The sequence below is a fragment of the Salvelinus namaycush genome, chromosome 6 (assembly GCF_016432855.1).
Source record: "Salvelinus namaycush isolate Seneca chromosome 6, SaNama_1.0, whole genome shotgun sequence".
NCBI classification, from domain to species: domain Eukaryota; kingdom Metazoa; phylum Chordata; class Actinopteri; order Salmoniformes; family Salmonidae; genus Salvelinus; species Salvelinus namaycush.
Genome location: NC_052312.1, coordinates 196,991 through 211,431, shown reverse-complemented (window position 1 = coordinate 211,431; position 14,441 = coordinate 196,991). Strand labels below are relative to the sequence as shown.

The following is a 14,441-nucleotide window of genomic DNA, read 5'->3' as shown; positions in this document are numbered from 1 at the left end:
AGGAGGGATAACTGATTACAACAGGTAATAATGTCATTTAGCTGTTATAATGTGTTTATTTAGCTGTTCAGGAGGAGGGATAACTGATTACAACTGGTAATAATGTCATTTAGCTGTTATAATGTGTTAATTTAGCCTTCAGGAGGGATAACTGATTACAACAGGTAATAATGTCATTTAGCTGTTATAATGTGTTAATTTAGCTTCCAGGAGGAGGGATAACTGATTACAACAGGTAATAATGTCATTTAGCTGTTATAATGTGTTTATTTAGCTGTTCAGGAGGGATAACTGATTACAACAGGTAATAATGTCATTTAGCTGTTATATTGTGTTTATTTAGCCTTCAGGAGGGGGGATAACTGATTACAACAGGTAATAATGTCATTTAGCTGTTATAATGTGTTTATTTAGCCTTCAGGAGGGGGGATAACTGATTACAACAGGTAATAATGTCATTTAGCTGTTATAATGTGTTTATTTAGCCTTCAGGAGGAGGGATAACTGATTACAACAGGTAATAATGTCATTTAGCTGTTATAATGTGTTTATTTAGCCTTCAGGAGGAGGGATAACTGATTACAACAGGTAATAATGTCATTTAGCTGTTATAATGTGTTTATTTAGCCTTCAGGAGGAGGGATAACTGATTACAACAGGTAATAATGTCATTTAGCTGTTATAATGTGTTTATTTAGCTGTTCAGGAGGAGGGATAACTGATTACAACAGGTAATAATGTCATTTAGCTGTTATAATGTGTTTATTTAGCCTTCAGGAGGAGGGATAACTGATTACAACAGGTAATAATGTCATTTAGCTGTTATAATGTGTTTATTTAGCCTTCAGGAGGAGGGATAACTGATTACAACAGGTAATAATGTCATTTAGCTGTTATATTGTGTTAATTTAGCTGTTCAGGAGGGATAACTGATTACAACAGGTAATAATGTCATTTAGCTGTTATAATGTGTTAATTTAGCTGTTCAGGAGGGATAACTGATTACAACAGGTAATAATGTCATTTAGCTGTTATAATGTGTTTATTTAGCCTTCAGGAGGAGGGATAACTGATTACAACAGGTAATAATGTAATTTAGCTGTTATAATGTGTTAATTTAGCTGTTCAGGAGGGATAACTGATTACAACAGGTAATAATGTCATTTAGCTGTTATAATGTGTTTATTTAGCCTTCAGGAGGAGGGATAACTGATTACAACAGGTAATACTGTCATTTAGCTGTTATAATGTGTTTATTTAGCCTTCAGGAGGAGGGATAACTGATTACAACAGGTAATAATGTCATTTAGCTGTTATATTGTGTTAATTTAGCTGTTCAGGAGGGATAACTGATTACAACAGGTAATAATGTCATTTAGCTGTTATATTGTGTTAATTTAGCTGTTCAGGAGGGATAACTGATTACAACAGGTAATAATGTCATTTAGCTGTTATATTGTGTTAATTTAGCTGTTCAGGAGGGATAACTGATTACAACAGGTAATAATGTCATTTAGCTGTTATAATGTGTTAATTTAGCTGTTCAGGAGGGATAACTGATTACAACAGGTAATAATGTCATTTAGCTGTTCAGGAGGGATAACTGATTACAACAGGTAAGATTGTGTTTATTTAGCGTTTTTATTTAACCAGGCAAGTAATTGAGAACACATTATATTTTACAATAATGACCTGAAATATGAATCTAACTCACTTTTCCCTGACTGGTGTTATTGATCGACGGGTGTGTGTTTATAAGGTGTTATTGATCGACTGGTGTGTGTTTATGAGGTGTTATTGATCGACTGGTGTGTGTTTATAAGGTGTTATTGATCGACTGGAGGGAGGGAGAGAGAGGAGGAGGGAGAGGAGGAGGAGAGGAGGAAGGAGGGAGAGGAGGAGGAGAGGAGGGAGAGGAGGAGGATAGGGAGAGGAGGAAGGAGGGAGAGGAGGAGGAGAGGAGGAAGGAGGGAGAGGAGGAGGAGAGGAGGAGGAAGAGGAGGAGGGAGGGAGAGGGAAAGGAGGGAGAATAGGGGGAGAGGGAGACGGAGAGAAGGGAGGGAAGATGGGGAGGAGAGGAGGTAGGGGGGAGGGAGAGGAGGAGGGAGGGAGGGGAGGAAGGAGGGAGGGAGAGGAGGAGGGGGAGCATATTTTGCCGGTGAGCCGAGACGTTTTTACATGACAGTTGAGATGTCTAGACGTAAATCATGTCTAAACAGGAACCAGGGAAGAAGATATGTCAGGAGAACACACACACACACACACACACACACACACACACACACACACACACACACACACACACACACACACACACACACACACACACACACACACACACACACACACACACACACACACACACACACACACACACACACACACACACACACACACACACTGTGCCAAACAGCCAACTACAGAACACCAAGGCTGACATTAGGCGTAAGAGACATCAAACATGACCCAGATTCACTATGCGGTTCATAACGGCATCACCCTGGAGCCCTGTGGGACGCAGCCTTAGTTAAACATGACTCTGGTTCAAAACACAAGAGAACAGTGATACTACTTTAGAGCAGAGCCCTGTGGGACGCAGCCTTAGTTAAACATGACTCTGGTTCAAAACACAAGAGAACAGTGATACTACTTTAGAGCAGAGCCCTGTGGGACGCAGCCTTAGTTAAACATGACTCTGGTTCAAAACACAAGAGAACAGTGATACTACTTTAGACCAGAGCCCTGTGGGACACAGCCTTAGTTAAACATGACTCTGGTTCAAAACACAAGAGAACAGTGATACTACTTTAGACCAGAGCCCTGTGGGACACAGCCTTAGTTAAACATGACTCTGGTTCAAAACACAAGAGAACAGTGATACTACTTTAGACCAGAGCCCTGTGGGACACAGCCTTAGTTAAACATGACTCTGGTTCAAAACACAAGAGAACAGTGATACTACTTTAGACCAGAGCCCTGTGGGACGCAGCCTTAGTTAAACATGACTCTGGTTCAAAACACAAGAGAACAGTGATACTACTTTAGAGCAGAGCCCTGTGGGACGCAGCCTTAGTTAAACATGACTCTGGTTCAAAACACGAGAGAACAGTGATACTACTTTAGACCAGAGCCCTGTGGGACGTAGCCTTAGTTAAACATGACTCTGGTTCAAAACACAAGAGAACAGTGATACTACTTTAGACCAGAGCCCTGTGGGACGCAGCCTTAGTTAAACATAACTCTGGTTCAAAACACGAGAGAACAGTGATACTACTTTAGAGCAGAGCCCTGTGGGACGCAGCCTTAGTTAAACATGACTCTGGTTCAAAACACGAGAGAACAGTGATACTACTTTAGACCAGAGCCCTGTGGGACGCAGCCTTAGTTAAACATGACTCTGGTTCAAAACACAAGAGAACAGTGATACTACTTTAGACCAGAGCCCTGTGGGACACAGCCTTAGTTAAACATGACTCTGGTTCAAAACACAAGAGAACAGTGATACTACTTTAGACCAGAGCCCTGTGGGACGCAGCCTTAGTTAAACATGACTCTGGTTCAAAACACAAGAGAACAGTGATACTACTTTAGAGCAGAGCCCTGTGGGACGCAGCCTTAGTTAAACATGACTCTGGTTCAAAACACGAGAGAACAGTGATACTACTTTAGACCAGAGCCCTGTGGGACGCAGCCTTAGTTAAACACGACTCTGGTTCAAAACACGAGAGAACAGTGATACTACTTTAGAGCAGAGCCCTGTGGGACGCAGCCTTAGTTAAACATGACTCTGGTTCAAAACACAAGAGAACAGTGATACTACTTTAGACCAGAGCCCTGTGGGACACAGCCTTAGTTAAACATGACTCTGGTTCAAAACACGAGAGAACAGTGATACTACTTTAGACCAGAGCTCTGTGGGACACAGCCTTAGTTAAACATGACTCTGGTTCAAAACACGAGAGAACAGTGATACTACTTTAGACCAGAGCCCTGTGGGACACAGCCTTAGTTAAACATGACTCTGGTTCAAAACACGAGAGAACAGTGATACTACTTTAGACCAGAGCCCTGTGGGACGCAGCCTTAGTTAAACATGACTCTGGTTCAAAACACGAGAGAACAGTAACACTACTTTAGAGCAGAGCCCTGTGGGACGCAGCCTTAGTTAAACATGACTCTGGTTCAAAACACGAGAGAACAGTGATACTACTTTAGACCAGAGCCCTCTGGGACGCAGCCTTAGTTAAACATAACTCTGGTTCAAAACACGAGAGAACAGTGATACTACTTTAGACCAGAGCCCTGTGGGACACAGCCTTAGTTAAACATGACTCTGGTTCAAAACACAAGAGAACAGTGATACTACTTTAGAGCAGAGCCCTGTGGGACGCAGCCTTAGTTAAACATAACTCTGGTTCAAAACACAAGAGAACAGTGATACTACTTTAGAGCAGAGCCCTGTGGGACGTAGCCTTAGTTAAACATGACTCTGGTTCAAAACACAAGAGAACAGTGATACTACTTTAGACCAGAGCCCTGTGGGACGCAGCCTTAGTTAAACATAACTCTGGTTCAAAACACGAGAGAACAGTGATACTACTTTAGAGCAGAGCCCTGTGGGACGCAGCCTTAGTTAAACATGACTCTGGTTCAAAACACAAGAGAACAGTGATACTACTTTAGACCAGAGCCCTGTGGGACGCAGCCTTAGTTAAACATGACTCTGGTTCAAAACACAAGAGAACAGTGATACTACTTTAGACCAGAGCCCTGTGGGACGCAGCCTTAGTTAAACATGACTCTGGTTCAAAACACAAGAGAACAGTGATACTACTTTAGACCAGAGCCCTGTGGGACACAGCCTTAGTTAAACATGACTCTGGTTCAAAACACAAGAGAACAGTGATACTACTTTAGACCAGAGCCCTGTGGGACGCAGCCTTAGTTAAACATGACTCTGGTTCAAAACACAAGAGAACAGTGATACTACTTTAGAGCAGAGCCCTGTGGGACGCAGCCTTAGTTAAACATGACTCTGGTTCAAAACACAAGAGAACAGTGATACTACTTTAGACCAGAGCCCTGTGGGACGCAGCCTTAGTTAAACATGACTCTGGTTCAAAACACGAGAGAACAGTGATACTACTTTAGAGCAGAGCCCTGTGGGACGCAGCCTTAGTTAAACACGACTCTGGTTCAAAACACAAGAGAACAGTGACGTACAGTCGTGTACTTTAGAGCAGAGCCCTGTGGGACGCAGCCTTAGTTAAACACGACTCTGTATAGAACTCATCACACTCAGAGTTCATATTTTAACTTTATTTAACTAGGCAAGTCAGTTAAGAACAAATTCTTATTTTCAATGACAGCCTAGGAACAGTGGGTTAACTGCCTTGTTCAGGGGCAGAACAACAGATTTGTACCTTGTCAGCTCAGGGATTTGAACTTGCAACCTTTCAGTTACTAGTCCAATGCTCTAACCACTAGGCTACCCTGCCACCCCAAAGTTAACTCTCTCTCTGACGTGAGATACGTGGATTCAGATATCTGTGACGGCTAGCAACCAAAGCGTCCGCGGGACTCGACCCTTGTAACCGAGCAACAGACACAGAAACTGGGTTCCAAACCCAACTGGTTTGAGATAGGCTGTTGATGTGACAACTCGGTTCGAAACCCGGGTCTCATACGACACAACAACACTGAGTTAGACCACTGAGGTAAAGCTTAGGCCAGTGTGGTTCACTGTGATTGGCTACTGACTGAAGATGCTGATCTGCGATTGGCTACTGACTGAAGGTGCTGATCTGTGATTGGCTACTGACTGAATGTGCTGATCTGTGATTGGCGACTGGCTGAAGGTGCTGATCTGTGATTGGCTACTGACTGAAGGTGCTGATCTGTGATTGGCTACTGACTGAAGGTGCCGATCTGTGATTGGCTACTGACTGAAGGTGCTGATCTGTGATAGGTGGGCGGGCCAGGAGCTGTTGTCCAATGGGCTGTGTCAGTACGGGACCAGGGTGGAGTGCTGCTGGGGCTGGAGAAGGGCTTCCTGGGGGCACTGCCAACGTGAGTACACACACACACACATACACACACACACACACACACTTACCTAACGTAGCAGGCGTGGAAAGATGCCTGAGCAAGGCTCCCACTTCCGTTTTTCAGGTGGAATATCTTACTGTGTGTGTGTGTGTGTGTGTGTGTGTGTGTGTGTTTGTGTGTGTGTGTGTGTGTGTGTGTGTGTGTGTGTGTGTGTGTGTGTGTGTGTGTGTGTGTGTGTGTGTGTGTGTGTGTGTGTGTGTGTGTGTGTGTGTGTGTGTGTGTGTGTGTGTGTGTGTCAACAGCTCTGTGCCAACAGGAGTGTAAGCATGGAGAGTGTGTCGGACCGGATAAATGCAAGTGCCATCCAGGATACACTGGCAAGACCTGCAATCAAGGTAGGACCGTGTGTGTGTGTGTGTGTGTGTGTGTGTGTGTGTGTGTGTGTGTGTGTGTGTGTGTGTGTGTGTGTGTGTGTGTGTGTGTGTGTGTGTGTGTGTGTGTGTGTGTGTGTGTGTGTGTGTGTGTGTGTGTGTGTCTGTTTGCCCCTAGCAGGTGTTCCATATCAAAGAGACCCAACCCTCAGAACTTCAGAATATGATTTATCATGGCCTGGAGGAGAGAGGAGAGGAGAGGAGAGAGGAGAGGAGAGAGGGCGAGTGAGAGAGAGAGGAGAGAGGAGAGGAGAGAGGGCGAGTGAGAGAGAGGGCGAGAGAGAGAGAGGAGAGGAGAGAGGGCGAGAGAGAGGAGAGGATAGGAGAGAGGGTGAGAGAGAGAGAGGAGAGGAGAGGAGAGAGGGCGAGAGAGAGGAGAGAGGGCGAGTGAGAGAGAGAGGAGAGAGGCGAGAAGAGGAGACAGGGCGAGAGAGAGAGAGGAGAGGAGAGAGGAGAGGAGAGAGGGCGAGAGAGAGAGAGGAGAGAGGGCGAGAGAGAGAGGAGAGGAGAGAGGGCGAGAGAGAGAGAGGAGAGGAGAGAGGGCGAGTGAGAGAGAGGGGAGAAAGAAGGCAGTTAACTTAGAATGAGAATTTTAGGGAGAGAGATTTAGAGAGTGGAGGAAGTTGGAAGGAGAGAGGCTGTTAATGAATGTTGAACGGTAGTAGTTAGTAAAACAGAGAGAGGCTGTTAATGAATGTTGAACAGGAAGTTATAAAAACAGAAAGGAGTAAAGAGGAAAGGATTGGATTTTTTATTCAAGTTTTCATTTGAACCTTTATTTTTACAAGGAAGGCATATTGAGGTCCAGGTCTCTTTAGAATACAATATAAAAAATACACACAAAAAATATATAATAATAAATTCCTCCACAAATCAATACTTTAAAATGAACGGCACCACAACATCCACTTTGATTAATAATATCACCTTAATCAATAATAATAATAATAATAATAATAATATCACCATAATCAATAATAATAATAATAATATCACCATAATCAATAATAATAATAATAATAATATCACCATAATCAATAATAATAATAATAATATCACCATAATCAATAATAATAATAATAATAATATCACCATAATCAATAATAATAATAATAATAATAATAATATCACCTTAATCAATAATAATAATAATAATAATAATAATATCACCATAATCAATAATAATAATAATATCACCATAATCAATAATAATAATAATAATAATAATAATATCACCATAATCAATAATAATAATAATAATAATATCACCATAATCAATAATAATAATAATAATAATATCACCATAATCAATAATAATAATAATAATAATATCACCATAATCAATAATAATAATAATAATAATAATAATAATATCACCATAATCAATAATAATAATAATATCACCATAATCAATAATAATAATAATAATAATATCACCATAATCAATAATAATAATAATAATAATATCACCATAATCAATAATAATAATAATAATAATAATAATATCACCATAATCAATAATAATAATAATAATAATATCACCATAATCAATAATAATAATAATAATATCACCATAATCAATAATAATAATAATAATAATATCACCATAATCAATAATAATAATAATAATAATATCACCATAATCAATAATAATAATAATAATAATATCACCATAATCAATAATAATAATAATACCACCATAATCAATAATAATAATAATATCACCATAATCAATAATAATAATAATAATAATATCACCATAATCAATAATAATAATAATAATATCACCATAATCAATAATAATAATAATAATAATATCACCATAATCAATAATAATAATAATAATAATATCACCATAATCAATAATAATAATAATAATAATATCACCATAATCAATAATAATAATAATAATAATATCACCATAATCAATAATAATAATAATAATAATATCACCATAATCAATAATAATAATAATAATAATATCACCATAATCAATAATAATAATAATAATAATATCACCATAATCAATAATAATAATAATAATAATATCACCATAATCAATAATAATAATAATAATAATATCACCATAATCAATAATAATAATAATAATAATATCACCATAATCAATAATAATAATATCACCATAATCAATAATAATAATAATAATAATAATAATATCACCATAATCAATAATAATAATATCACCATAATCAATAATAATAATAATAATAATAATAATATCACCATAATCAATAATAATAATAATAATAATAATATCACCATAATCAATAATAATAATAATAATAATAATAATATCACCATAATCAATAATAATAATAATAATAATATCACCATAATCAATAATAATAATAATAATAATATCACCATAATCAATAATAATAATAATAATAATATCACCATAATCAATAATAATAATAATAATAATATCACCATAATCAATAATAATAATAATAATATCACCATAATCAATAATAATAATAATACCACCATAATCAATAATAATAATAATAATAATATCACCATAATCAATAATAATAATAATAATAATATCACCATAATCAATAATAATAATAATAATAATATCACCATAATCAATAATAATAATAATAATATCACCATAATCAATAATAATAATAATAATAATATCACCATAATCAATAATAATAATAATAATAATATCACCATAATCAATAATAATAATAATAATAATATCACCATAATCAATAATAATAATAATAATAATAATAATATCACCATAATCAATAATAATAATAATAATAATAATAATAATATCACCATAATCAATAATAATAATATCACCATAATCAATAAGAGATAAAAGGGGGTTCAATGTAAATAGTCCGGTGGCCATTTTATTAATTGTTCAGCAGTCTTATGGCTCGGGGGGTAGAAGCTGTTCAGGAGCCTTTTGGTTCTAGACTTGGCGCTCCGGTACCGCTTGCCATGTGGTAGCAGAGAGAACAGTCTAGGACTTGGGTGACTGGAGTCTTTGACAATTTTTTGGGGCCTTTCTCTGACACCGCCTAGTATAGAGGTCCTGGATAGCAGGAAGCTTGGCCCCATACTGAGCCATACGCACTACCCTCTGTAGCGCCTTACGGTCGGATGCCGAGCAGTTGGCATACCAGGCGGAAATGCAACCGGCCAGGATGCTGTCAATGGTGCAGCTCTAGAACTTTTTGAGGATCTGGGGTTCCATGCCAAATCTTTTCAGTCTTTCCACCCTTTCCACCTGGGGGCGGCCCATCAGGAAGTCCAGGATCCAGTTGCAAAGGGAGGTGTTTAGTCCCAGGGTCCTTAGCTTATTGATGAGCTTTGTGGGCACTATGGTGTTGAACGCTGAGCTGTAGTCAATCAATAGCATTCTCACATAGGTGTTCCATTTGTCCAGGTGGGAAAGGGCAGTGTGGAGTGCAATTGAGATTGCGTCATCTGTGGATCTGTTGTGGCGGTATGCAAATTGGAGTGGGTCTAGGGTTTCTGGGATGATGGTGTTGATGTGAGCCATGACCAGCCTTTCAAAGCACTTCATGGCTACCGACGTGAGTGCTACGGGTCGGTAGTCATTTAGGCAGGTTACCTTCGCTTTCTTGGGCACAGGGATGGTCTGTTTGAAACATGTAGGTATTACAGATTCGGTCAGGTGAGAGGTTGAAAATGTCAGTGAAGTCACTTGTGAATGTTGACCTGTTTAAAGGTTTTGCTCACAGCGGCTACGGAGAGCGTGATCACACGGTCGTCCGGAACAGCTGGTGCTCTCATGCATGCTTCAGTGTTGCTTGCCTCGAAGCATAAAAGGCATTTAGCTCATCTGGTAGCCTCGCATCGCTGCTGGGTTTCCCTTTGTAGTCCGTAACCGTTTTCAAGTCCTGTCACATCCGACGAGCGTCAGAGCCGGTGTAGTAGGATTCAATCTTTGTCCTGTATTGATGCTTTGCCTGTTTGATGGTTCGTCAGAGGGCATAGCGGGATTTCTTATACGTGATTTCGTATAAGCGGCAGCTCTATCTTTTAGCTCGGTACGGATGTTGCTTGTAATCCATGGCTTCTGGTTGGGATATGGACGTACGGTCACTGTGGGGATGATGTCGTCGATGCACTTTTTGATGAAGCCGGTGACTGAGGTGGTATACTCCTCAATGCCATTGGATGAATCCCGGAACATATTCCAGTCTGTGCTACATAACAGTCCTGTAGTGTAGCATCCGCGTCATCTGACCACTTCCATATTGAGCGAGTCACTGGTGCTTCCTGCTTTAGTTTTTGCTTGTAAGCAGGAATCAGGAGGATAGAATTATGGTCAGATTTGCCAAATGGAGGGTGAGGGAGAGCTTTGTACACGTCTCTGTGTGTGGAGTAAAGGTGGTCCAGGGTTCTTTTCCCCCTCTGGTTGCACATGTGACATGCTGGTAGAAATGAGGTAAAACGGATTTAAGTTTGCCTGCATTAAAGTCCCCGGCCACTAGGGGTGCCGCTTCTGGATGAGCATTTTCTTGTTTACTTATGGCCTTACACAGCTGGTTGAGTCTGGTCTTATACAGCTAGTTGAGTCTGGTCTTATGCAGCTGGTTGAGTCTGGTCTTATACAGCTGGTTGAGTCTGGTCTTATACAGCTGGTTGAGTCTGGTCTTATACAGCTGGTTGAGTCTGGCCTTATGCAGCTGGTTGAGTCTGGTCTTATACAGCTAGTTGAGTCTGGCCTTATACAGCTGGTTGAGTCTGGACTTATACAGCTAGTTGAGTCTGGTCTTATACAGCTAGTTGAGTCTGGCCTTACACAGCTGGTTGAGTCTGGTCTTATACAGCTAGTTGAGTCTGGCCTTATACAGCTGGTTGAGTCTGGACTTAGTGTCAGCATTGGTTTGTGGTGGTAAATAGACAGCTACGGATAATATAGATGAAAACTCTCTTGGTAGATAGTGTGGTCTACGGCTTATCATGAGGTACTCTACCTCAGGCGAGCAATACCTCGAGGCTTCCTTAATATTAGGCATTGCGCACTACCTGTTATTGACAAATGGACACACCACCGCCCCTTGTCTTATCAGACGTAGCAGTTCTGTCCTGCCGATGGAAAACCCAGCCAACTGTATGTTATCTGTGTCGTCGTTCAGCCACGACGCAGTGAAACATAAGATATTACAGTTTTTAATGTCCCGTTGGTAGGATAGTCTCGAACAGAACTCATCCAGTTTATTCTCCAATGATTGCACGTTGGCTAATAGAACGGATGATAGAGGCAGGATAACCACTCGCCGACGAATTCTCACCCCGACCTCGGTCATAAGAGACGGTAGCAGCAACATTACGTACAAAATAAGTTACAGACAAAGGCGGAAAAACAAAGCACAATTGGTTAGGAGCCCATAAAAAGGCAGTCCTCCCCTCGGGCGCCATTATTAACCAGCTCATCTATATGTTTTTGTAAACATCAAATCCATATCAATCCAAATGCTTCAGCACTTCGGAAAACACGTTCCATTGGAGAACATGTAGTTCATCTGAAACATTCTAATGGCTGAACTGACGACTGAAGTCAGCCTGCAGGCGCCTGGCCCGCCACAAGGAGTCGCAAGAGCGCAATGAGCCAAGTAAAGCCCAATTGTGCGCCGCACTATGAGACTCCAGGTCACGGCCGGTTGTGACACAGCCTGGGATCGAACCCGGGTCTGTAGTGACAACCGGGTCTGTAGTGACGCCTTAGACCGCTGCGCCACTGCGGGAGGCACCAAACCTTAATTCTTAACCAATTGGAATTGATGCCTGAAGTTGTTTCTGTGGGAACTGTGACGTCGCCAGGGCAACGGTGAGCGCTATTACCATCAAGTAGGCTTGGGTTTTGCTACGGTGTTGTGGACGAGGTTGGTGGATGGGTGGATTCCGCAAGTTCCAGTTCTGAGGGTCCTGTGTTCAATCCCAGTCGTTTTTGCAACATTCAACATTTGAAGTTGAAACTCTGAAAACATTTGTAATACTGCAGTGAGAGCCATGCCTGTTAAAACCTCTAACGCCTCACAAACCCGGATCCGGGATCCCCCCCATCAAAAAAGCTGACTAGCATAGCCTAGCCTAAAGCCACAGGGATATCATATAATAAAATGTTCATGAAATCACAAGTCCAAGACACCAAATGAAAGATACACATCTTGTGAATCCAGCCATCATTTCTGATTTTTAAAATGTTTTACAGGGAAGACAATATGTAAATCTATTAGCTAACCACGATAGCAAAAGACACAACTTTTTTTGTCCACCATTTTTTTCCTGCATAGGTAGCTATCACAATTTCGACCAAATAAAGATATAAATAGCCACTAACCAAGAAACAACTTCCTCAGATGACAGTCTGATAACATATTTATTGTATAGCATATGTTTTGTTAGAAAAATGTGCATATTTCAGGTATAAATCATAGTTTACCATTGCAGCCACCATCACAACTCTCACCAAAGCGACTAGAATAACTACAGAGAGCAACGTGTATTACGTAATTACTCATCATAAAACATTTCTTAAAAATACACAGCGTACAGCAGATGAAAGACACAGATCTTGTGAATCCAGCCAATATTTCAGATTTTCTAAGTGTTTTACAGCGAAAACACAATATAGCGTTATATTAGCTTACCACAATAGCAAACATCACAACAGCATTGATTCAAGCAAAAAATAGCGATAACGTATAAACCACCAAAATATATTAATTTTTTCACTAACCTTCTCAGAATTCTTCAGATGACAGTCCTATAACATCATATTACACAATGCATATAGAGTTTGTTCGAAAATGTGCATATTTAGCGGCACAAATCGTGGTTATACAATGTGATTAGTGGCCAAAACTTCAAGCAATCTGTCCGGCACCATCTTGGAGAGGCACCTATTCTAATCGAAAACTATTCATAAACTTGACTAAAAAATACAAGTTGGACAGCAAATGAAAGACAAATTAGTTCTTAATGCAATCGCTGTGTTACATTTTTAAAATTAACGTTACTTCAGCATACAGCGTGCGCTAAAGCGAGACCGCACCGAAATTCATGGCGGAATTATTATTTGACATTTGTCAACATAAATACGAATTAACAACATAAAGATTGCTTACTATTTGCCGAGCTTCCATCAGAATCTTGGGCAAGGTGTCCTTTCTCCAGAACAATCGTCTTTTGGTTGAAAGATGTCCTCTTCTCATGTGGAAAAAGCAGCTAACGATAGCCACCCACTGGAGAGGTGCCCAACTAGTGAAAGCGCGTCACAAAGAAATCCAGGAAAATCGCAATAAACTGATATAAACTGCTATAAGTCGGTTTAAATTAACTACCTTATGATGTCTTTAACACCTATAACGAATAAAAACATGACCGGAGATATAGAACTGCTAAAACGAAAGCGTTTGCAGGACGCCATTGTGATGTCCTCTTGCGCCAGATGCCCCGTTGAAAAGAAGGCTACTTCTGTTCCATGATCATTTATAGTGGCCCAGATTGCGCAATCCACTCCATTCAAATTCTCCCCGCTTACTGACATCTAGAGGAAGGCGTATGCAGTGCATGTAGCCCGATGGCTTACATGGGGACTTATAAACTGACCTCAGAACAGGGACCTCGATTTCTGAAATCTCACTCCCTGACAGGAAATGTGCTGCAGAATGAGTTCTGTTTCTCTCAGAGAAATAATTCAAACGGTTTTAGAAACTAGAGAGTGTTTTCTATCCAATAGTAATAATAATATGCATATTGTACGAGCAAGAATTGAGTACGAGGCAGTTTAATTTGGGAACGAATTTTTACAAAGTCGAAATGGCGCCCCCCTAGTGTCAAGAAGTTATTAACAACCAAAGCCTTGCACAAAGTAAATCACCTTACACACTGGAAATCTACAATGGATTCACCAAAGTCTACTGAGAATGAGTAAATGTC

At 39.9% G+C, this 14,441-nt stretch overlaps 1 protein-coding gene across 1 annotated transcript in view; it reads left to right on the top strand.

The window, feature by feature from the left end:
* The first annotated feature begins 1,575 nt into the window (after positions 1-1,575).
* LOC120049437 (nephronectin-like) overlaps positions 1,576-14,441 on the top strand; it is a 41,240-nt gene continuing 28,374 nt past the window's right edge. The window contains exons 1-3 of the mRNA XM_038995704.1: positions 1,576-1,616; positions 5,969-6,069; positions 6,351-6,443. Coding sequence (XP_038851632.1) covers positions 1,576-1,616; positions 5,969-6,069; positions 6,351-6,443 — 235 coding nt within the window. The remainder of the gene's footprint in view (positions 1,617-5,968; positions 6,070-6,350; positions 6,444-14,441) is intronic.